General features: G+C 49.3%; 1 protein-coding gene across 3 annotated transcripts; it reads right to left on the bottom strand.

The window, feature by feature from the left end:
• Window positions 1-388: 388 nt before the first annotated feature.
• Window positions 389-23,455, bottom strand: LOC308676174 (DDB1- and CUL4-associated factor 11-like). Of its 3 annotated transcripts, none has more exons than XM_081341931.1 (15): window positions 23,368-23,455; window positions 21,553-21,741; window positions 18,576-18,703; window positions 17,713-17,834; window positions 16,469-16,533; window positions 16,215-16,315; window positions 13,501-13,647; window positions 13,363-13,417; window positions 13,198-13,266; window positions 11,199-11,256; window positions 9,680-9,865; window positions 7,249-7,402; window positions 6,140-6,292; window positions 4,632-4,738; window positions 389-2,667 (listed from the first exon to the last, which is right to left on the bottom strand). In XM_081341931.1, the coding sequence occupies exons 2-15, from the start codon at window positions 21,699-21,701 to the stop codon at window positions 2,539-2,541; spliced, it is 1,623 nt and encodes a 540-aa protein (XP_081198057.1). In that variant the 5' UTR covers window positions 21,702-21,741; window positions 23,368-23,455; the 3' UTR covers window positions 389-2,538. The 3 variants fall into 3 exon arrangements, with proteins under 3 accessions (XP_081198057.1, XP_081198056.1, XP_081198058.1); XM_081341930.1 differs by having other exon boundaries at window positions 21,553-21,752; window positions 23,377-23,455; XM_081341932.1 differs by having other exon boundaries at window positions 21,576-21,752; window positions 23,377-23,455.

The raw sequence follows: 23,455 nt of genomic DNA, 5'->3' as shown, positions 1-23,455 counted from the left end.
ACCTCCAGTTGATGGAGCGCCCACAACTTCTGGTGGCCAGCTGTTCCACTGTTCCACCAGACCTGTGGAACCGCTTGCCGACCTCCGCTCCTTCCGGCGGGATCTAAAAACTTACTTATTTGAGCAATCCGACCTGGTTTGATGGGTTTGGGGTTTTAACATGGTTTTAATTATTGTATATATCAGGCATAATATTTAATTGTTTTTTTAACTTTTGTATTTTGTTTTTTAATATTTATTGCCCTGTACACCGCCCTGAGCCCTTCGGGAGAAGGGCGGTATAAAAATTTAATAAATAAATAAATAATTGTCCTCGCTGTTAGGAAGTGTCTCCATTTTTTTCCTAGGCTGAATCTCTCTTTGATGGGCCGAGCAGAAATCCAAACGGTCCAGTTTCAACCACTTTTATTAAAGACGGACAGCCGTTTTGCGTCGCCCCGTAAGAAACGGGAGAGGGCCAGACCCTCCCCTTCTACAAAAACCTAAGATTTGGAAGGGAGCCTCAGCATGGCCCCCCCCTCCCTCTGTACCCCAGAAGGCAGGACCCCGGGGAAAGAAGGAAAAGAGGGGAGGGGGTCTCCTCCTCCAACTGGAGACAACAAACAAGGTTATTTCTTCGGCTTTCCACATGCTTAGAAGCAACACGTTGGCCCTTCTCACTCGCCCCTTCCATCGTTTAAAAACGCACACGCGTGCACGCACACGCACACACACACACACACACAAACACACAACCTTGCAGCAGCCTCACTGTTATATTTATAGAGCAGGTGAGAGAGAGAACCCTGCCAGCGAGCATTTCAGAACAAGAGCCGAAGATGTAGTCAGCCCAGGGGTAAGGCCACCTTGGCTCTTTTTATGACTCGTGGACTTCAACTCCCAGAATTCCTGGGCCAGCATGGCTCAGCTTGGAAACCCCTCCTTTTCCCCTCAGCAAAGCTGGCTCAGGAATTCTGGGAGTTGAAGTCCACGAGTCATAAAAAGAGCCAAGGTGGCCTACCCCTGGCCTAGGCCACTTTATGATTCGTGGACTTCAACTCCCAGAATTCCTGAGCCAGCATGGCTCAGCTTGGAAACCTCTTCTTCCTCGCAGCATAGCTGACTCAGGAATTCTGGGAGTTGAAGTCCACGAATCATAAAGCGGCCTAGGCCAGGGGTAGGCCACCTTGGCTCTTTTTATGACTCGTGGACTTCAACTCCCAGAATTCCTCAGCCGGCATGGAAACCTCTCGCTTTCCCCTCAGCATAGCTGACTCAGGAATTCTGGGAGTTGAAGTCCACGAATCATAAAGCGGCCTAGGCCAGGGGTAGGCCACCTTGGCTCTTTTTATGACTCGTGGACTTTAACTCCCGGAATTCCTCAGCCGGCATGGAAACCTCTCGCTTTCCCCTCAGCATAGCTTGACTCAGGAATTCTGGGAGTTGAAGTCCACGAGTCATAAAAAGAGCCAAGGTGGCCTACCCCTGAGTTAGCCACCCCAAAAGACGGCCAGGTGGGGGTCATCTGTAAGGTTAAAGATGACGGCAATACCTGCCCCCACCCCAAGAAGGGAGACAAAGAGGCTCCTGGTTTTGGGAGAGGGGGGTGGAAAAGGGGCAACTGTGAAGGAAGCTCGCAGTCCCTCAGCCACAATCTCTAAAAGTTGCCGCCATCTTTAGTGTTGCCCTCCAAATATCCTGCATGCCCGCCCAGCACCCCGAGCCTCCTGGGGGGGGGTGATCAGCGAGCGCTTGGGGGGGTGGCTTTCAATCAACCCAAAGGAAAAGCTCCGAGCGCCGGGAAATCTTTCGGAGAATCTCCCGATTGGCAGTACCTCACTGCAGCCGCCGTTAAGGCCAGTCGGGCCTCTCGGTAGCTCAGATCCGGAGGGGAAAAAACTGGATTTATTTTATCTTTTTCCATTCCCTGATCAGCTCCAGACCGAGGTCAAGTCTTGTTAACTATTGAGGTGCGCTGCCCCTTTTTGGCCAAAGTAGCCAACAAATCCGGGCTTTGCGGAGAACAACTAAAGGGGAGGGGGGGGGAAAAACTGCCTGGGCTAGCTAGGACTGACCGACCGCTCTTGGGGGGGTGACGTCCCTTCCATGATTCTATGCACACACCCCCCCAAGAAAGAAGTGGGTTTCCTTCCAAGGACCCTCGGAGGCAACCAGCGCCAGGCTCCCCAGCTGTAGCCCTCCAGATGTGAATTCCAATGGCCCTGGGGCAGCCGTCCTCCCCCCCCCCGTCCCTCAAGAGCAGGATTCGTGCTCGGCGCATCTGGAGGGCTGCAGAAATCAGCCCGGCCCAGACAAAAGTCATCCGGCCGAGTCGTTATCCTCAGGATCCGCGCACGGAAGGACGATCCGCATCCTGGAAAGAGCGGTCAATTCAAGAGGGGTGGTGGGGTTCGCCCAAAGCTTTCCCCCCCCCCAACACTTCCTGCCCGGGCAAACCCCTTTTAAACTATTGGCAATGCGTGACGTTCGTTTCCCCCCTCGCTCTCAGCCCCGAGCGAGTCCCAAACTGGAGAACGGTGGCAAACCGGCGAGGGAAGGCTACTGGTGTGGGGGGGCGGCCAGCCTGGGGTACTTTTCTCGGCCGCTCAGAAGCTGCTGGGGGTCGCCGAGATCGTCTTCATCGTAGTCTGTTTGGTGATACTCCCAGAGGCAGATGTTTCCATCCCACTGTGAGAGAGAGAGAGAGAGAGAGAGAGAGAAAGAAAGGTGGGGGTGGAGAGGGAGAGGGGAGCGCGAGGGAGGGAGAAGACAGAAAGGGGAGAGGGGGGAGAGAAGGGGAGAGAGGGAGGGAAAAGGGAGAGAAAGAAGACAGAGAGAGGAGAGGGGGGAGAGAAGAGGAAGGGGGGAGAGGAGGAGGGTGAAGGGAGAGAAGACAAGGGAGAGGACAGGGGGGAGAAGAGAGAAAGGCAGAGGGAGAGAGAAGGGAGAAAGAGAAGACAGAGAAAGGGCGAGAGGGGAGAGAGGGGGAAGAGAGGAGAGGAAGAGAGAAGGGGAGAGAGGAGAAGAGGAAGAGAGAGGGAGGGAGAGAGAAGACAGAAAGGGGAGGGGAGGGGGGGGAGAGAAGATGAAGGGGGGAGAGAAGGAGGGAGAAGGGAGAGAAGACAAAGGAAAGGAGAGGGGGGAAGAGAAAGGGAGAGGGAGAGAGAAGGGAGGAAGAGAGGAGAGGGGAAAGGGAGAGAGAAGGGGAGAGAGGAAAAGAGAGGGAGGGAGAGAGAAGACAGAAAGGGGAGGGGAGAGGGGGAGAGGAGGGGGGAGAAGGGAGAAAAAGAAGACAGAGAAAGGGGGAGAGGGGGAGAGGGGAAGGAGAGGAGAGAAGAGAGGGAGAAGGGGAGAGGGGGAAAGAGGAGGAGAGAAGGGAGAAGACAGCAAGGGGAGAGGAGAGGGGGGAGAGGGAGGAGTGAGAGAAGGCAGAAGGGTAGAGAAGAAGAGAGAGGCAGGGAGAGAGAGAAAGATATATATATATATTTATTGTTTCTATTCAGATTACAGGTAGTTTGAGACTCAAATTTCTGTGGCTAAGCGAGCCATGAGCTAAGTGGGTTTCGCCCCACTTTACGACCTCTCTTGCCATAGCTGTTGAGAGCGTCACCTGACCCCGGGATGCTGCAGCCCTCGTAAATACGAACCGGTTGCCCATTTTGTTTCAGTGCCGCTGTGTCAACATAGTAATTGAATAGCTAAACCGCTCACGTAAGGATGTAATGCAACGTAAGGTGGATGACGCGATCGTAGGAATGACTCGGCAAGTGTGTGTATATCCCTTTAAGAGCCGGAGTATAAAAGGGAAGGGTTTTTTCCTGGAGTTTCCTTCTGTAATTGCCGTGTATTGGAGTTTGCGGTTTCACCCCGTGGATGTATTTTATTGCTACTGTATATTGGTAGATATAAAGGTAAAGGTTCCCCCGCACATGCGTGCTAGTCGTTTCCGACTCTCGTTTCCGACTCATCTTCGTTTCAAAGCCGAAGAGCCAGCGCTTGTCCGAGGACGTCTCCGTGGTCATGTGGCCGGCATGACTAGACGCCAAAGGCGCACGGAACGCTGTTACCTTCCCACCGTAGTGGTCCCTATTTTTCTACTTGCATTTTTACGTGCTTTCAAACTGCTAGGTTGGCAGAAGCTGGGACGAGTAACAGGCGCTCACTCTGTTACGCGGCACTCGGGATTCGACCCGCCAAACTGCCGACCTTCTGATCGACAAGCTCAGCTGTCCTAACCCACTGAGCCACACCGCGTCCCTATTGGTCGATACAGTGTAATGTAAACCACACTTAATACAAACCACTGTTTGCCGTATTGGCTCCTGGGCTACCTCACCGCAATGAGACGGCGCGTCCTCTGACACCCTGTAACTTCAAACGGGCCGCTACACGAAACGGTTGTAACACCAGGACAACTTCTAAAGCAGGGATTTCCCCCCAACCTTGCCGACTTTTAAAGACTTGTGGACTTCGACTCCCAGAATTTCTCAGCCAGCCCGGTTGGGGACCCCCCCCCCGCTCTGAAGAATTGGGAGCGCTCTGGCTAGAAAAAGAGCGAGCAAACTACAACAAAGCAACAACATGCTGCTCCCCCTCCAAGATTAACTCCTCTGTCACCGCCAGCGGACCGGACCCCCCCCACCGATACTTGCCGAGGTGCTGACGATCTTCTCCTCGTAGGGATGCCAACTGACGTCCCGGACACAGGCTTGGTGATTGATCAGTTTCTTCACAATGAGGCCGCTCAGGAGATCGTAGACTTGAGGGGGGGAGAGGAAGGGGGGAGGAAAGAGAGAGGAGTAGCATCAGCGGCAACGTAGGGTGAAAAGGAGAAGGCGGCACCCAGCCTTGGAGGATTTTTTTTGGGGGGGGGGCACCTCCAATGCCTGGCTGAATTGGCCCATGAAAAACAGCGTCTCCAAATTTGTTTTATTTTTATTTTATTTTTATTACATTTATACCCCGCCCTTCTCCGAAGACTCAGGGCGGCTTACAAGCTTGAAAGCGCAAAGTAAAACTGGGTATTTCTTAAGTTCTCGCTTGCCCTTTATGTCGGCAGGATCGCCCGGGGAAAAGATTGTCATAGTTTCCCAAACCCTGACTTAAAAGGAAAAAAGAAGAATATGGCAGAGGATGTTTCGTGGTTTTACATTTTTAGCCTAACACACACACACACATACACACACACACACACACACACACACACACACACACACACCCTACCTCTCTGGTCTTGGGACAAATTAATTGATATATTTGCATCCCGCCTTTTATTATTTTGAAAAAAAATTTCTCAAGGTGATGAACAGATGCCACAAACCTTTCATGTCACATTTTTCCTACAATAATAAAGAGAGACAGACGGACTTGCCCAGTTACCACTTGGCTCTTATGCTTAAGGTGGGACTAGAACTCACCGGCACCCGGTGATTGGCCCAAAGTTCTCCACTTGGCTTTCATGCCTAAGGCGGGACTAGAACTTACCGGCACCCGGTGATTGGCTCAAAGTTCTCCACTTGGCTCTTATGCTTAAGGCGGGACTAGAACTCACCGACACCCAGTGATTGGCCCAAAGTTCTCCACCTGGCTTTCATGTTAAGGCGGGACTAGAACTCACCAGCACCTGGTGATCAGCCCAAAGTCAACCACTCGACCTTCACGCCTAAGGCAGGACTAGAACTCACTGGCACCTGCTGACTGGCCCAAATTCATCCAGCAGGCATTCGTGCCTAAGGTGAGACTAGAACTCACCGGCCCCTGTTGACTGGCCCAAGTTCACCCACTCGACTTTCATGCCAAAGGCGGGACTAGAACTCACTGGCACCGCCTGGTTGGCCTAAATTCATCCAGCAGGCATTCATGCCTAAGGCGGGACTAGAACTCACCGGCCCCTGGTGATCGGTCCAAACTCACCCAGCCGGCTTTCGTGGCGAAAACAGAACTAGAACTCACAATCTCTTGCTTTTTAGCCTGTTGCCTTAACTGCTAAACCAAACTGGCTCTCAAATGTCAGTTGATTTTTACTTGGGAGGTCTGCGCCAGCAATCCCGAGTCGATCCCAGGATCTCCTCTCCTACCCAATCCCACTCCTCCGCTCAGATGAATTGCTTTATCTCTTCTTCTTGTGCTCGGAGGACGCTCCGGTTCCCGAGCCACTTACCTACCACCCGCCCGGTGGAGCACCCGCTGTAAATGTACTGCTGTCCAGTGCTGTGAGGAGGGGAGAAGCGGCAGCGGATCAGGGTGTGCAGCACTCCGTGGCCCCGGTAGGTCATGAGAGAAGTGTCACCTGGAAGTTTTGATTTACGTCGGGCTGGTGAGGGAGGGAAGGAAGGAAGGGAGGAAGGAAGGAAACGCTCAGTCAGAGGTATCTTAACTTCAACAACTTTAAGATCTGTAGACTTCAACTCCCAGAATTCCCCAGCCAGTATGCTTTAAGACAGGTGGACTTCAACTCCCAGAATTCCGCAGCCAGCATGTGGACTTCAACTCCCAGAATTCTCCAGGCAGGGTATTTTAAGTGGATGGAGTTCAATTCTCATAATTCCTGAGCCAGCCATGCTTTAAGACCTGTGGACTTCAACTCCCAGAATTCCGCAGCCAGCATGCTTGAAGACCTGTGGACTTCAACTCCCAGAATTCCCCTGCCAGCCATGCTTTAAGATGGGTGGAATTCAAATCCCAGAATTCCCCAGCCAGCCATGCTTTAAGATGGGTGGAATTCATATCCCAAAATTCCCCAGCCAGCCATGCTGGTTAGGGAATTCTGGGAGCTTGTCCGCAGGTCTTAAAGTTGTCGAGGATGGGCACTCCTGGGCTAGATTATCTACAGGTGGTCCCCGATTTACAACAGTTCGTTTAGCGACTGTTCAAAGTTACAACAGGACTGAAAAAAGGGAGTTATGCCTGTTTTGCGCACTTATGACCGTGGTCAACATTCAGACACTTGGCAATCAGTTCATATTTATGACGGTTGCAGCGTCCCGGGGGGGGGTGTCCTGTGATCCCCTTTTGCGACCTTCTGACAAGCCAATAGGGGACGCCAGATTCACTTAACAACCGAGTGACTCACTTAACGACTGCAGTGATTCACTCAACAACCGTGACAGGAAAAGTCGATAAATGGGGGGCAAAACTCACTTATAACGAATTGTCTCACTCGGCAACATAAATTTGGCACTCAATTGCGGTCGCAATTCGAGGACTAGCCAGGGTATATACCCACCCTGCGCTCGCTCCCGCTTCTCCCCTTCAAGAGGGGGAGCGTACCTTTTTTGGGCACCTGTTGCCAGCGGTAATCCCAGATCTGCTGGGTGACGGCGTGGCGGGACGCTTCCAGGCCTTCCTGGCCGGAGAATTTGCGCATGTCCCACAGCTTAATGGTCTGGTCCTTGGAGTTGGAGATGAGGTAGCGGGCGTCTCCCTGTGGGAAGAGGAAAACAGCAGCTGAAGGGGACATTTTGACTTCTCCATCCTAGACTTCCAAACAAATCGAAGCTTTTTTTGAAGGCTGTCCCTAAAGGACCACATCTGGGGGATACAATAATTATATAATAACAAAAACAACGTCAACCATTAGTGCCAGTCAATTTGAGTGTTCAGTTGACTGAGGTTCATCCTTTATGAATAAGTTTTATATAATAATAATAACAACAATAATAATAAAAGCTGGAAGGGACCTTGGAGGTCATCTAGTCCAACCCCCTGCTCAGGCAGGAAACCCTATACCAAGGGTAGGCCACCTTGGCTCTTTCGTGACTCGTGGACTTCAACTCCCAGAATTCCTGAGCCAGCCTGGCTCAGCATGGAAACCTCTCCCTTTTCTCCTCAGCAGGGCTGGATCAGGAATTCTGGGAGTTGAAGTTCACGAGTCATAAAAGAGCCAAGGTGTTTACCCCTTCAGAAGAAAGGGAGATTATCATCATCATCATCATGTTGGAAGGGACCTTGGAGGTCATCTAGTCCAACCCCCTGCTCAGGCAGGAAACCCTGTACCAGGGGTAGGCCACCTTGGCTCTTTTATGACTCGTGGACTTCAACTCCCAGAATTCCTGAGCCAGCATGGGGGAAGTATGGCCCCCTCATGGCTTGTTGACTTCAACTCCCAGAATTCCTGAGCCAGCCTGGCTCAGCTTGGAAACCTCTCCCTTTCCCCTCAGGGTAGCTGGCTCAGGAATTCTGGGAGTTGAAATCCACGAGTCATAAAAGAGCCAAGGTCCTGGACATAAGCTGTTTCGACGTCTACTCTCTGGACGCCACTATAAGGCACTGCAGGCCCAAACAATTGAGACACAGAAACAGTTCCCCCCGCCCACACACACACCCTGTGCCATCACACTGCCGAACACCTAATTCCCACAGCACAGCCCTAGGCCTAAAGATATTTTGCCCACCTACTCGGTCTGTATTGGTATTATCCGACTCATCCTTCTCATCTTTCCTAATACCTTCTCCTGTTGGTGTCTATGATTTATCGCTTATGATAAATCTTATGATTAGTGACTACGATTAGTCACTATTAGACTATGATTTATCACTTATGATAAATCTTATGATTAGTGACTTATGATTTGTGACTACGATCTACAACCTATCACTTTGTTGCTTGTATGTACACTGAGAGCTCAGGCACCGGAGACAAATTCCTTTTGTCTCTAGTTCACACTTGGCCAATAAAGAATAGAATAGAAACAGAACAGGAAGAGGTAGATAGATAGATAGATAGATAGATAGATAGATAGATAGATAGATAGATAGATAGATAGATAGATAGATAGATAGATAGATATAGAAATAGGATAGATAGATAGATAGATAGAGATAGATAGATAGATAGATAGATAGATAGATAGATAGATAGATAGATAGATAGATAGATAGATGGATGATATAGATAGATATAAATATATAGAGATAAGATGATAGAGAGATGATTGATATGGATGGATAGATATAGAGAGATGATAGAGATAGATGATAGATATAAATATATATATAGAGATGATAGAGATAGATGGATAGATATGGATGGAGATAGAGATAGATAGATGATATAAATAGATGATAGATATAAATATATAGAGATAGATGATAGAGATGGATATAGATATAGATATAAATATATAGAGATAGAGAGATGATAGAGATAGATGGATAGATAGATATGGATGGATGGATGGAGATAGATAGGTAGATAGACAGACAGACAAGGTAGACAGAATAGAATAGAATAGAATGGAATGGAATAGAATAGAATAGAATAGAATAGAATATGGAATGGAATAGAAATAAGGAATAGAATATAAATAAGGAATAGAATATAAATATACAATAGAATAGAATATAAATATACAATAGAATAGAATAACATAAAAATAGAATGGAATGGAAGAGTAGAATAAGAATAAATAATAGAACAGAATTAGAAATAATAAAATAGAATAGAATAGTAAAATATAGAATACTAAAATATAGAATAGGATAGGATAGGATAGGATATATGGAATGGAATAGAACTAAGGAATAGAATAGAATAGAAATAGGAATAGAATAATTCCATTCCACTCGTGGACTTCAACTCCCAGAATTCCCCATCCAGCCAGCTAGTTGGGGAATGCTGGGAGTTGAAGTCCACAAACCTTAAAAGGTCACCAAGGTCAGACATCTCTGCTTGAGGCCGAGCAGGAGCAGCCGGGCTTACTTTGCTGTCGATGAAGGTGATGCCATCCTGGTGGCCTGCCAAGATCCCCACCGGCCGGGGGTCGTCCTCCCGCATGGTACGCCGGTCCCACACTTTGCAGATGGCATCGTCGCCCCCCGAGAAGACGATGTGGGAGCTGTTGTCTGCAAAGGCCACGGCATTCACGTCGTCCTCGTGGGCCTCAATCTGCGGGGGGAAGGGAGCAAGGTAAATCGAGGCCAGGAAGGGCCGGGATTTCAGCGGGAGAGCAGAGATAAGACAGTGTATTTCTCAAACTTGATGGGAATTGCTGCCTTGCCCCCAAAGGCAGCTAAACTCTATTAGAGGCCACACTGGGCAAGCCAGAAGAGTTCTAGAGGACCGTTAGGCACTTAAGCTCTGGAGACTCTGATTGATAAGGCTTCCCTTACTTAGACTGAAGGACAACGAGCTGGTCCTTAGGGAGAGAATCATGCTGGCTGCACGGACCGGCAGTGGTATCGGGGGGGGGGGAGTGGATGGTTTCATGCACCCTCCTATTAGCACACACTCAAGCGCTTGCCTGCCGATTATGCGGCCCGGTTCCCAATGGGGAATGGAATGGAATGGAATATAGAATAGAATAGAAATAGAAAAGAAATAGAATAGGAATAGGAATAGAGAATAGAATAATAGAATAGAATACAGAATAGAACAGAACAGAACAGAATAGGAAATAGAATAGAAATAGAAATAGGAATAGAGAACAGAAAAGAACAGAACAGAACAGAATAGAAAATAGAATTAGAACAGAATAGAAAATAGAATTAGAATAGAATTAGAATAGAATAGAATAGAATAGAATAGAATAGAATAGAATAGAATAGAATAGAATAAAGAAAAAATAGAATAGAATAGAATAGAATAATAGAATAGAATTAGAATAGAATAGAATAGAATAGAATAGAATAGAATAGAATAATAGAATAGAATTAGAATAGAATAGAATAGAATAAAGAAAAAATAGAATAGAATAGAATAGAATAGAATAGAATAGAATAGAATAATAGAATAGAATAGAATAGAATAGAATAGAATAGAATAGAATAGAATAGAATAGAATAGAATAGAATAGAATAAGAATTAGAATTAGAATTAGAATAGAATAGAATAGAACAGAACAGAACAGAGATTCCATTCCACTCCACTCATGGACTTCAATTTCCAGAATTCTCCAGCCAGCCAGCTAGTTGGGGAATTCTGGGAGTTGGAAGTCCACAAGTCTTAAAGTTACCAAAGTGGGACATTTCTGCTTTAGGCTAAGCAGGAGCAGCAGTAGTATCAGTGTGTGTGTGTGTGTGTGTGTGTGTGTGTGTGTGTGTGGTTTCATGCACCCACCCACCTATTTGCACACACACTCATGCACTTGCCTGCCATTTACACAGCCTGGATTCCCAATGGGCCACAGACCAGTACCGGTCGGTGGATCGGGGGTGGGTGGGTGGGATTGGGGGTTGGGAGACCCCTGTGCTAAAGAACTCAAGGTCCCCACCCCGAGTACCTTAAGCGTCCGCTTATTCTGCTCCATGTCAAAGACGTAGACACAGCCGTAGTTGGCCCTATGGAGTGGACAGAGAATAAAAAATAAATATGTCACTTCGTGGGGCTGACACACCCCAACGTTCACACTGAGGGGACTCGGGCAACAACTCTGCACGAGACAAGACTAAAGCCGGCCCTTGCCTTGACTTACGACCAAAGTGTATGTGAGACATTTGTTAAGTGAGTTCTGCCCCGTTTTTAACGACTTTTCTCGCCACGTTTATTAAGTTAGTCACCCGCGTGCTAAGCGAATCCGGCTTCCTCCGTTGACTCCTGCTTGTCGGAGGCTCGCACAAAAGGGATCGTGGGACCCAGGACGCTACAACCGTCCTAAGTACATGCCGTTGGCCAAACGTCCGAATGCTTTACCGTGGGGCCACGGGGCCACTGCAGGTCACAAGTGGGCAAAGCAGACGTAAGCCACTTTTTTTTAAGTGCGGATGTGACTTCGAGTAGTCACTTAACGGTTGTGAGTCAAGGGCTAGCTGTGTTGGAAGAGCCAAAACCTGGAATATCGCAGCCAATTTTGGCCAGCACATCACAAAAAAGATGTTGAGAGTTTGGGGAAAAATTCAGAGAAGAGCAACGGAGAGGCTCAAAGGCCTGGAGACCAAAACATAGGAAGAACGGCCGCAAGACTTGGGTTTGGCTAGTCTAAAGAGAAGAAGAAACAGGGGCGACATGAAAGCGGCTATTCCAGTATTTATGGGGCTGCCACAAAGAAGAGGAGGGGGTCACGTTATTCTCCAAAGCACCCAGAGGGCAGGACGAGAAACAACGGTTGGAAACTGACCAAAGAGAGAAGCAACCTGGAATTAAGGAGAAACTTCCTGACAGTGAGGACAATTAACCAATGGAACAGCTCGTCTCCAGAAATTGTGAGCCCTCCATCACTGGAGGTTTTTAAGAAGAGACTGGACAGTCACTGGTCTGAGACCGTATAGGTCCTCCTGCTTGTGCAGGGGGCTGGACTAGAAGACCTCCAAGGTCCCTTCCAGCTCTATTCTCTCTATTCTCAAGCATTTAGAAAAGTCACAGGGTGTCTATTTTGCCTTTGGGCCTCCAATGGGCCTTTCAAAGGAAATACTAGAAGTGGGACCTGGGTGGCTTTCCCTGCCACTTGAGAGCGGGCAGGCCAAGGGGCATCGCTTCCTCGCCTCCAAACAGAGAGAGAGAGAGAGAGAGACAGAGAGAGAATGAGAGAATGAGAGAGAATGAGAGAGAATGAGAATGAGAAAATGAGAGAGAGAAAATGACAGCGAGAGAGAGAAAGAGAGAGAGAATGAGAATGAGGGGGTGGAAGGCGCCCAATGGCAGGTCATCCTCAGAAAATTCTTGCCCAGCGGAGTAGAACAGACATCCCCATCCTTTCCAGGTGGACAGCCTGGAGGGGGAGGGGGGCAGGATGTTTTCGTGGGAGGGGCAGGCGCACACGCGTACAAGTACCCATTGCTCGCGTCAGTGGGGTCGAGAGCAGCCATGACGCTCGCACAAATGGGGCTGAGAACGCCGACGCTCATGCCAACGGGTCCCAAGTCCAGACGTTGGGGGCGAGTTTGGCCCCGAGTCTCTGTGATTCTCACGGGAGTGATGACGCGAGCACTCGTGCGAGGCCCCGAGCACCTGTGACCCTGGTGCGGGTGAGGCTCAAGTGCCTGCAATGCTCTCGCGACGAGGCTGTGAGTCCCAACGCTGACGCGAGCGGGGGCCCCAAGCACCGGTGATCGTGTGAGTGAAGCCCGAGCACTCGCGCGAGGCCCCCAACAACCGACACTCGTGTGGGGCCTGTGTGCACACGCAGCAGCCGGCCGCGCATGCGGTCCAGTTGTCAATAGGCCACGGACTGGTAGTGGGCCGCGGTCCGCAGGTCAGGGACCCCTGAGCTAGACGACTTTGTTGTTCTCCAAAGAAAAGATTCAGGAGGGGAAAAGATCTGTTTTTCCGAACAGCCAGCTTACCCGCCAAGCACTTCCTTCCCCTCGGAGGAGACCGCCAGGGAAAAGACGGCGAAGCGGCGTTCGTCGGGCCTGCAAAAAAAAAAAAAAAAAAAAAGGAGGGATTCGTTTATACTGGGTGCGGGGTCTCTGCCGTTCCAACGGGGCCGGCCGGGGTCTTCTCTTTACCTCAAATCCAGGGCTGTCTGGGTCTCCGTCTCCCCGTAGATGTTGCAGATGTGAACTAAGAGAGAAGGGAGCAAGGGCAATCAGCTAGTACGGACTACCTGGAGGAGGCCTCCAGTCCCCCCGCGGTGGCCTACTCACTGTAGTCAGACCAGCTGGAGTAGAGGAAGTGGGTCCTGTCGGGGGTGAAGGCCACGTCCAGCACGCTCCAGCCTACGTCTCGGGCTTTGATACTCCGGATGTTCCGGAAGGCTCCGTAGGCGCAGTCGTATAAGCGGATTCGCTGGTCTGAAAAGGGGGGGGAGGAGGGGGGAGAAAGGGAACAGAAAGTACGCTCTCGAGCCAAGCAAACGACGCACTTCGGTTTTCCTACCTTCCCGCACAAGTCCTCGACTTGTGTGACTGTAACCGAGCCTGTTCATCCCAGTTCCAAGTTTGTGACAGTTGTTTAAAAAAAAAAAAGATTTAAGCGTTCATTTCTTCATTTGTAGCCCACCTTGTACTATTTTTTACGAGGAGCACGCTGGCTCGAACGCTTGGGAAGGCTGGCCGGGTGGTTAGCGAAGAAAAAGTGAAAGATGAAAGGAGCCCCCAACTGGGCGTCCCAAAAGTTGCTTTTTCACGAGGCAACCCGACTTTTCTCGTTTTTTCTTTGAAGAGGTTTCGCTTCTCATCGCGGAAGCTTTCTTCAGTTCTGACTGAATGGTGGGGAAGGGAAGGATTTATACTCCTCGCAGACAGCCGGTCGTTTGCTTTCTTTTAGAGGGCCGTTGAGGCCACGTGGAGGTTTGTCTTGTGTCCTCAGGGTCACCTGAGCGGTGCAAATGGTTGCGGAGCCTTCTTGGAACTGCTGAAAGGACCGTGTGGTAGACTGGAGATAAATGGTGTCGTGTCCCCCCACTCTGTTGAGAGAGGGGTGCTCAGTTTGGACCTAGATGGCCTCTTGGACCCCCTCTTTCAAAACAGCAGCCCATCTCCAGTCTACAACACAGCCCTTTCGACGGTTCCAACAAAGCTGCACAGCCATTTGCATCGCTCGGGTCACCCCGAGGACACAGAACAAACTTCCAAGTGGCTTCAACGACCCTCTAAAAGGCGGCAAATGACCAGCTTTCTTCAAGGAGTATAAATCCTTCCACTCCCCACCATCCAGTCAGGGCTGAAGAAGCTTCTGGGACGAGAAGCGAAACATCTTCAAAGAAAACAAGGAAGTCCAGTTGCCTCTTGAAAAACAACTGAGGACACAAACCTCCAGGTGGCCTCAACGACTCCCTAAAAGAAGGCAAATGACCAGCAGTCTGCAAGGAGGATAAATCCTTCCGTTCCCCCCACCCACCCTCCAGTCAGAGCCGAAGAAGCTTCCGGGACGGGAAGCGACACGTCTTCAAAGGCAAAGAAGGAAGTCCAGCTGCCAACTGAAGAGAAGCAACTTAAGGTCCTCCTCCTTCTGTGGTCCTCCTTCTTCTGTCTTGCCTCGTGAAAGAAGCTTCTGGCTCGAGAACAAATAAAACAGCGAACAGATCGAACGTGGCTTCGTCCTCCCGATTTCCCCCGTACCAGCTCTGTGAGATTAAACGGGCCCAGGGAGGGGGCTTGCCCAGAGCCACCCAGCTGGCTTTATAACCTTGCGGGAGTCATTAAGCAAATCGCCCTGTTAAATGCGAACCGGCGGTTAAGTAGGCAAACGCTGTGGTTCTTAGGCGAACCAATGGCTTATTTATGGGGGGCCCAAACACGAAGGACTTTCCGGCTTTGCGGCAACACACATAAGCTACGGTCAAACGGGACACGCCTCAAGCAGCCGTCAATGCAACCGCCTTGCCAAGCTCCCGGCGTTTGGTTAGGAGAGCTAAGGGCGTGTGGGTGGGCCCTGACCCTCAGCATTTCAATCCTGGGTCGTTAAGTAGCCCCAAGGTAGCTCCGTCGTCGCTTTGAACGGTTGCTAAGAAATCGGTCGTATACTCCGTATGGTTTTGCTGGGCAGCTTCTCAGCTTTTGCTTGATTAAAATAAAAATAAATAAAAAAAATACAGAAAACCAGAAGTTTGCCTTTAAGCTTTTATGTTTTTATTCAGCTGAACAAAGACGGGCTGCTCTAAAAGAGAGAAGCCCCGAATGGCAAGAAATCCTTGTTATTTATTCTTTCTGATTACATAAGCAACCCACCCAGCAAAGCTGACACACACGTAAAAGATTTCACCCAGTAAGTCTAGCACGCTGTAGATAAGGAAGGGAGAAAGTAGAAGCAGCTAAAAAATGTTCCCTTTGGGGCGTTTCCCTCACGACATCGTACGTTCCCGGGTGGGTTAGGACGTCGGGTGTTTTCCTTGCTGTCCTTTCATGACCCTGCATCCAGGACTCTGCAAGTGCCCAAAGACAGCAGGGCCATCTGCACATATTCACAATTGATACCTCCTATGCTGTCTCCTAATTCCAGGGTCAACAGTTTTGAGTTGAAGACTAGCTATTATCCTCCAGCGTTCTGTTCCGTAAAGGAAGAAGAGATCGTCCAAGGTAATGATTTAAAAGCTAACCAGCTGATGTAATGACGGGGATGACTCAGCAGGGTCTGTGTCTCTTTAAGAGCCATTTTTTAAAGGGAAGGCTCTGCTGATGTGTTCTCCCTCTTCCGTTTCCTGCTGCGGCTGCTGTTTCGTTGCATCCTGCTGTTATCAGCCTGTGTATGTATACTGTTCCTGGTCTATGATATTGTAGACAACGTAAGATAAACCACCATTTAATATACACCACTGTTTACTGTGTTTACTCCTGGGTTATCTAATAAGACTGTGCACGCTCTGACAACGATCTAAAAAAGGAACCATTTTTTTTAAAAAAAAAAGTTTGCGAGGTACCTTGACAAGCAGACATAAAGAGTTGTCCATCGCGGGAATAGATTCCGCAGAAGGCTTTCTGCGAATAGGAGTCTGTGATAGTCAGGTGATTGGGAAGGAAGCTGGGAAAAGAGCAAACAGGAGGCACAGATTATCCTGGCAGAGATTCTCTTCTAAAACCACTCTTCTGTTTCTTGCCTGAGAATTTATATTTCACACAAACACACACACACACACACACACACACACACACACGTCTCTGATCAGATGCTTACTGTGACACGATCCGTGAACATTCCCCAGCTGAGAAACTGCTGTTATGGCAAAGGCCTCGCTCCCTCTGCGGGAAAGGAAAAGAGAACGCGTTACATTACACCTTCTCACGATCTCTTCTAGGACCAGAAAAACAATCCGTAAAACCCAAGTTAGGGTTAGGGTTGATTCTGCCCCAGAACATGGATGGCAGAAGACTCTTTTTTTGTGTGTGTGGGGGGGGAAGGTACCAAAATAGCCCAAATGAGTTCTGAAATCTTCATCTCTGTTTCTTGCCAAAATGTAAGATTCTTCCTCACGAATAAGGACGTTGTTGACCTATTCTGAAGCCCCAAAGCACTTTTAGGGGAAAACTAGAATAGAATAGAATAGAATAGAATAGAATAGAATAGAATAGAATAGAATAGAATAGAATAGAATAGAATAGAATAGAATAGAATAGAATAGAATAGAATAGAAAATATGGAATGGAATAGAATAGAATAGAAAATATGGAATAGAGTGGAATGCAATAGAATAGAACAGAATAGAATAAGGAATAGAATAGAATAGAAATAGAATAAAATATAGAATAGAATAAAATAGAACAGAACAGAACAGAAGCTGGAAGGGACCTTGGAGGTCTTCTAGTCCAACCCCCTGATCAAGCAGAAGAACCTATACTGTCTCAGACAGGTAAATGTCTAGTCTCTTCTTAAAAATCTCCAATGATGGGGCGCCCACAATTTCTGGGGGTAAGCTGTTCCACTGGTTGATTGTCCTCACTGTCAGGAAGTTTCTCCTTAATTCCAGGTTGCTTCTCTCCTTGATGAGTTTCCATCCGTTGCTTCTTGTCCTTCCCTCTTGTGCTTTGGTGAACAACCTGACCCCTTCTGCCTTGTAGCAACCCCTCAGATACTGGAACACTGCTATCATGTCTCCCCTATTTCTTCTTTTCTTTCGACTGGCCAAACCCAAGTCCCATAGCCGTTCTTTGTATGTTTTACTCTCCAGGCCTTAGTTGCTTTTCTAAAAGCTATAGATTTAATCAAAAAACAGAAAGCGCCTCAAAGAGCAGACATGACCAGCAGCCTCACAATCAGACTGAGGAAAGGAATATGGGATTCAGACCAGAGGCCCTGCTTCCGTAGAAGACCCATGTTAAATGACGGCTTCCTACTTTTTCCATCTTGATCCCACCCTGAGTATTTAAGGCAAAAAACAAACCAATTTGTTTCCAGCATCTTAGAACAGCAGAACAGGATACCTGGCAAAGTAGCTTTGGGATGCTACAGGCACCTCGCCCTGGGCCAAGCCTGCCAGTTGCTAACTGGATGCGTGTTTTGATCTCGTTGTACTCCAGTTCCCGTGTGTCTGGTGTCAAATCCACTGCGGAAGATCAAAAGAGAGAGGGACCGCGTATAAAATAAACCCAGGACAAGCTTTGGAGATATATATATATATATATATATATATATATATATATATATATATATATTAAGGGACGCGGTGTGGCTCAGTGGGTTAGGACGTTGAGCTTGTCGATCAGAAGGTCGGCGGTTTGGCAGGTCGAATCCCGAGTGCTGCGTAGCAGAGTGAGCACCTGTTACGTGTCCCAGCTTCTGCCAACCTAGCAGTTCGAAAGCACGTAAAAATGCAAGTAGAAAAATAGGGACCACTCCAGTGGGAAGGTAAGAGCGTTCCGTGCGCCTTTGGCGTCTAGTCATGCCGGCCACATGACCACGGAGACGTCCTCGGACAAGCGCCGGCTCTTCGGCTTTGAAACGGAGATGAGCACCGGCCCCTAGAGTCGGAAACGACTAGCACGCATGGGCGGGGGAACCTTTACCTTTACTGAGTTTTTAGTTTCAGTCTGAGACTGTCTGAAATGTTGGGAGTTCTGCCCGAGGCCTAATTTTAGTGTTTTGACAGAATTCTGGATCGCTAACAGCCCTGACAGGCTAAGGCCCAAGAGTTTTCAGAGCGAGGAGAGAAATTACACCATTCGGATTCCTGAGATCTAATCTTGCCTACCCAGTTGTCCTCAAATACGAAGCCCGGCCTTTATGGATTTTGGTTCCTTGCTATTATCCACATTTAAGAAAACGACTCGCGATTTCTTGGCGATACCTGGGGGTTTGTACTGATCTCCCAAACGTCCTTCCCAAGCATTGTCAGTGTCGTCGTCTGAATCGGAAACAGCCTGGAACACCCGGGCGCTGGCTGCCCCCCCTCCCTGCATGAGGTGAAATTGTCCTCTGGGGAAAAGCAGGAAGGAGACAAAGAGAAGCATTAGCCATTACAAACCCATTGCTCCGTGAACTCATTGACCCCAAGTGCTATAGTCCTTCGGAACCGTATCGTTTGCGTGTTAGCCACAGTACATTCATAGGAACTGAGCCATCTTTTTGCTTCCCATTTTCTCTCGTTCTCCAGTCATTTTAACGGAGCAAGCCACGGGACTATTTCATCCGAAGCAAACACTGTTCTGAAGGCTTCAAGGAGAAGACTTTAAGAAAAACGAAGGATCAAGCTTTCAGAGGCAAGACAGGAGTTCAATCTGGGTTGGTCCTTGGGACCAGAGTTTTAAGTCTTCTGAGCTTTACGACTCGTGCTGGAGAAACTTTTCTCTACCAGAATATAGAGGAGTCTACATTCCAGTAGAGACATATTCTCCACATGCAGTTCAGGCTAAAATGGAAGTTGGTCTCCCAACGTTTTAGTGATATAAACCCACGACAGCAAACTGGGAAAGGCGGAATTATCCTAATTTATTTAGTTGCCTCGTAGGCACAAGCTGCTTTTGAACCGCGCTCGGAAATGTCCTGCCCGGAGATTGAAGGCACACAGGTTTTCATGACAGAAAGCTCATTAATCAGAAAAAGCTTCTTGGATTTGCATGACTGATTGGCTGCTTTTGATTCCTGCGTACCACAAGTTGAAAAGGCAGGAAGGATGGCCGAGATCTTTTCAACTAACCAAGATCACGAAAGGAACCAGTTTTAGGGAAGGGCCAAACCCAAAATGTCTTTCTTCTCAGTCAGGCCATTGTCCACAAGGAATGATTATATTTCCTTTTTCGTGTGTACTTGAGCCCTTGGTCAAAATTCTTCAGTGTTAACACTACTTTATATGCTTAAAAACTTCTCCTATCCTAGGCCATGTAACTAGAGGGGCATGCTTTATCAAAACCGAATGCAAGAGTGGATACAAAGGCACAAACACAAATTCCTCATAAGAAAACGTAACAATGTTAAGGGATTGGCGATTATTTTAAGGTGCCCAGTCACTGCAAACAACATGCCATAAACACCATTGGCTTCTGGTGAGAGTTCAACTCAACAATTAGGAAGGCAGTTAAATCCAAGTCATAACTCTTGTGACCGTCATGGATTCTTTTTACGATGTACGTGTTTTCTGGGAAATACATAATCCTCACTTAGCTTCAGCCAACAGTATATTAAATGCACCCATTAGTTCCTTGTGGAAAATATTCGATACAGGTAATCCTTGATTTTCGACCAGAAAGGAGCCCAACATTTCTGTTGCTAAGCAAGACAGTTGTTAACCAAGTCTTGCCCCCCCCCCCATTTTACCAGCTTTCTTGCCACAGCTGTTAAATGAACCACTGCTGAATCGCACAGGTGTTAAAACTTAACACAGTTTGCTAACTGGATTTGGCTTCCCCATTGACTTTGCTTGTCAGGCGGTGGCCAGACACGATCACGTGGCCCAGGACATGGCAACTGTCATAAACAAGTTGCCAATTTTGATCACGTGACCACAGGGATGCCGCCACGGTCGCCAGTGTGGAAAAACGGTCGCAAGGCCCTTTTTCCAGTGCTGTTGTTACTTCCAACAGTCACTAAATGAGCTACCGTATACTTAGCACGTTGTTCTCTTGCTAGCCTGGCTTAACCAATAGAGTATTTGTAGCTCAGGGTTGAAATGAGGGGTCCTTGGTGCTCTGTGTGCTTGGTTTTCTTGCAGATGTTTCATGACCCAAACTAGGTAACGTCATCAGTGCTAGAAGTTTACTCAAACCTGATGTCAATGCTGCTAACATCGGATGTTCTCGCTTGACAACATAGGGAGACGTAGCCTTCCTTTAACTCATATATTACTTTTAGAGCTAGAATTAGTGGAGGCTGGGAGGGAGTAGGGAGAATGTATCTCAAGCCTGTAAGAAGAGAAGAGAAGAATTTGGCGGGCTGTTAAACAGGAGGGGAAGTTTGGCTTTGAAACTAATTGGAGAATGTGATTTATGACGTTCAATTAAGGGAGGGAATTGTGTTTGATTCAGGGGAGAAGAATTCGGATTTTGGCTTCCAATGTGTACGTGCCGCAGTTATGCAACTATAATAAAAGATTCTTTAAGGTAAACAAGGCCTTGAAGTTCTTAAGACGTACTGCTTTTGTCGGAACCATGACACCTCCCTCCCGTTTAGCACTGATCACGCTACCTAGTTTGAGTCGTGCAAGGTTTGCAATTCTGATCACACGACCACAGGGAGGCTGCAACGTTTGCGTGGAAAAAAAAAATCAGAAGTCCCTTTCTTCAGCGCCGCCGTCACTTCGCAGTCACTAGACCACAGGTCTGCAACCCGCGGCTCCAGAGCCGCATGCGGCTCTTTCAGCCGTCTCCTGCAGCTCCCGGTCCTCTGCCATGTGCAGTCCCAAAAAAAAAAAAAAAGTGGGACTAAAAAAGTTCAACCAATCAATTCAAATATGCAGGGTAGGTGCATATCTCGCCTTGGCTCCACTCTTCAGTCAAACCCTGTTCTGCGCATGCGCGCATGTACGCGCATGCGCACACATTTTTTGCGGCTCCCAGTTTTTCCTTTTGTGAGGGAACCGGTTCCGAGTGGCTCTTTCACTGTTTCAGGTTGCTGACCCCTGCACTGGACAAACGGCTGTTAAGTCGAGGACTCCCCCGTATTCTCCTCTTGGGTTGAGAAGCAGCGTTTTTTTTTTCCGAAGAAAGAAGGCCCGAAAGTCCAGCTTCCTTCTGGAAAAGCCCTTTTGGGACCTCCCCCCAGGGGAGGCCAATTTCCCCCCCCCCAAGCTAGGATTGGACAGAAAGGGGGCAGGGGGGAGGTGGAGTTACCTGCGCAGTAGGTATGCCAATACCTGGGCCAGATCCACATCCTCGTCGTCCTCGTCTTCGCTGCGCAAGATGCCCGAGTCCCTCTGAGACCAGCTGCTTTGGTTCTCCCGGCCCCCAGAGCCAGCGTTGCTACTGCTGCGGGAGCCCATGGCTTATCAGGGCATTCTCCAGCTTGGCCCCACACTCACACTCTGCCCCTCCTGGGGTTCAGAAAGGAGACGGTGGTGAAAGAGGAAAAGCCACCCAAAGAAAGCAAGAGGAGGGGCAGGGAGGCGAGGACACGGCGCCCTTCCTCCAAAGCCCATCCAGGCCCTTCTCACTGAGGACTAGAGCCACTGAGCCGCCTCAGGAGCGTCCAGAAGCCTCCCTGTTTCAGCCCTCCCTCTCCCCACATAGCCTCCAAAGCCCCTTCTTATTGACGACTAGCGCCTTTGAGCCACTTCAGGAGGGTCCAGAAACCTCACTGTTCTGCCCCCCCGCCCCAATATCCGTAGAGGACATAGCGGCTTTTGCCCAAGCCCATCAAGTCCCTTCTTACTGAGGACTAGCGGCTTGGAGGGACTTCAGGAGTGTCCAGAAACCTCCCTGTTCTGCCCTCCCCCACCCCCAGAGCCGTAGAGGCCATGGCGGGCTTCCTCCAAAGCTCAAGTCCCTTCTTACTGAGGACTAGCGTCTTTGAGGCAACCTCAGGAGCGTCCAGAAAGCAAGAGGAGGAGGGGCAAGGAGGCGAGGACACGGCGCCCTTCCTCCAAAGCCCATCCAGGCCTTCTTACTGAGGACTAGAGCCACTGAGCCGCCTCAGAAGCGTCCAGAAGCCTCCCTGTTTCAGCCCTCCCTCTCCCCACATAGCCTCCAAAGCCCCTTCTTATTGAGGACTAGCGCCTTTGAGCCACTTCAGGAGGGTCCAGAAACCTCACTGTTCTGCCCCCCCCCCCCCCGCCACAATATCCGTAGAGGACATGGCGGCTTTTGCCCAAGCCCATCAAGTCCCTTCTTACTGAGGACTAGCGGCTTGGAGGGACTTCAGAAGTGTCCAGAAACCTCACTGTTCTGCCCCGGGCCCCCCCCGCCACAATATCCGTAGAGGACATGGCGGCTTTTGCCCAAGCCCATCAAGTCCCTTCTTACTGAGGACTAGGGGCTTGGAGGGACTTCAGGAGTGTCCAGAAACCTCCCTGTTCTGCCCTCCCCCACCCCCAGAGCCGTAGAGGCCATGGCGGGCTTCCTCCCAAGCTCCTCAAGTCCCTTCTTACTGAGGACTAGCACCTTTGAGGCAACCTCAGGAGCGTCCAGAAACCTCCCTGTTCTGCCCTCCCCCCTCGTAGCCGTATCCCAAATTCCCCCCCCCCACACACACACACAACAATCCCAGCATTCAAGGCTGGAAAAGGCTTAACAGGCTCCCCTAAGTAAACAACCCCATCCCGGGGGGGGGCCTCAGGAGCAACTCCCCCCCGTAACCTTTCACCTCCGCTCGTCCACAGCCCCCACCAATCGAAAACCAGCTTGTTAGAATGTTTCCCCCCCACACACTCCGACCGTCGCCGGGTCTCCGCCAATGGGCGGCGCGTTCGGGCTACGCTCCTCCAATCAGCAGGCACCATACTAGAGGGGACACTCTGGCTGCCCAACTGCCCTTCCTTGCCCACCAATCAGGAGGGTTCTTGGCATTTTTAGTTCTAGCCCCCGCTTTCGGGTTGTTTCCCCCCACTCATTACCCCCTCCTCGGAGCGGTGTCAGTCGGCCAATGAAATGCCTCCCGCTGTTCCTTTGGCTGCTCTTCCCTCCCCCCCCCCCCCGCCGTGAGCGCGAGACCCTCCTCACCCTCTAACGGTCGGAGCGCGAGGCCTTGTTTACATCTTACAGGGGCCGCCGCTTGAACCCGAGTGGAACAGGGGCCGAG

Source organism: Vipera berus, assembly GCF_964194415.1.
Source record: "Vipera berus genome assembly, chromosome: W".
NCBI lineage: Eukaryota > Metazoa > Chordata > Lepidosauria > Squamata > Viperidae > Vipera > Vipera berus.
The sequence above is the reverse complement of the archived record's forward strand: the minus strand, read 5'-3'. Positions and strand labels throughout refer to the sequence as shown.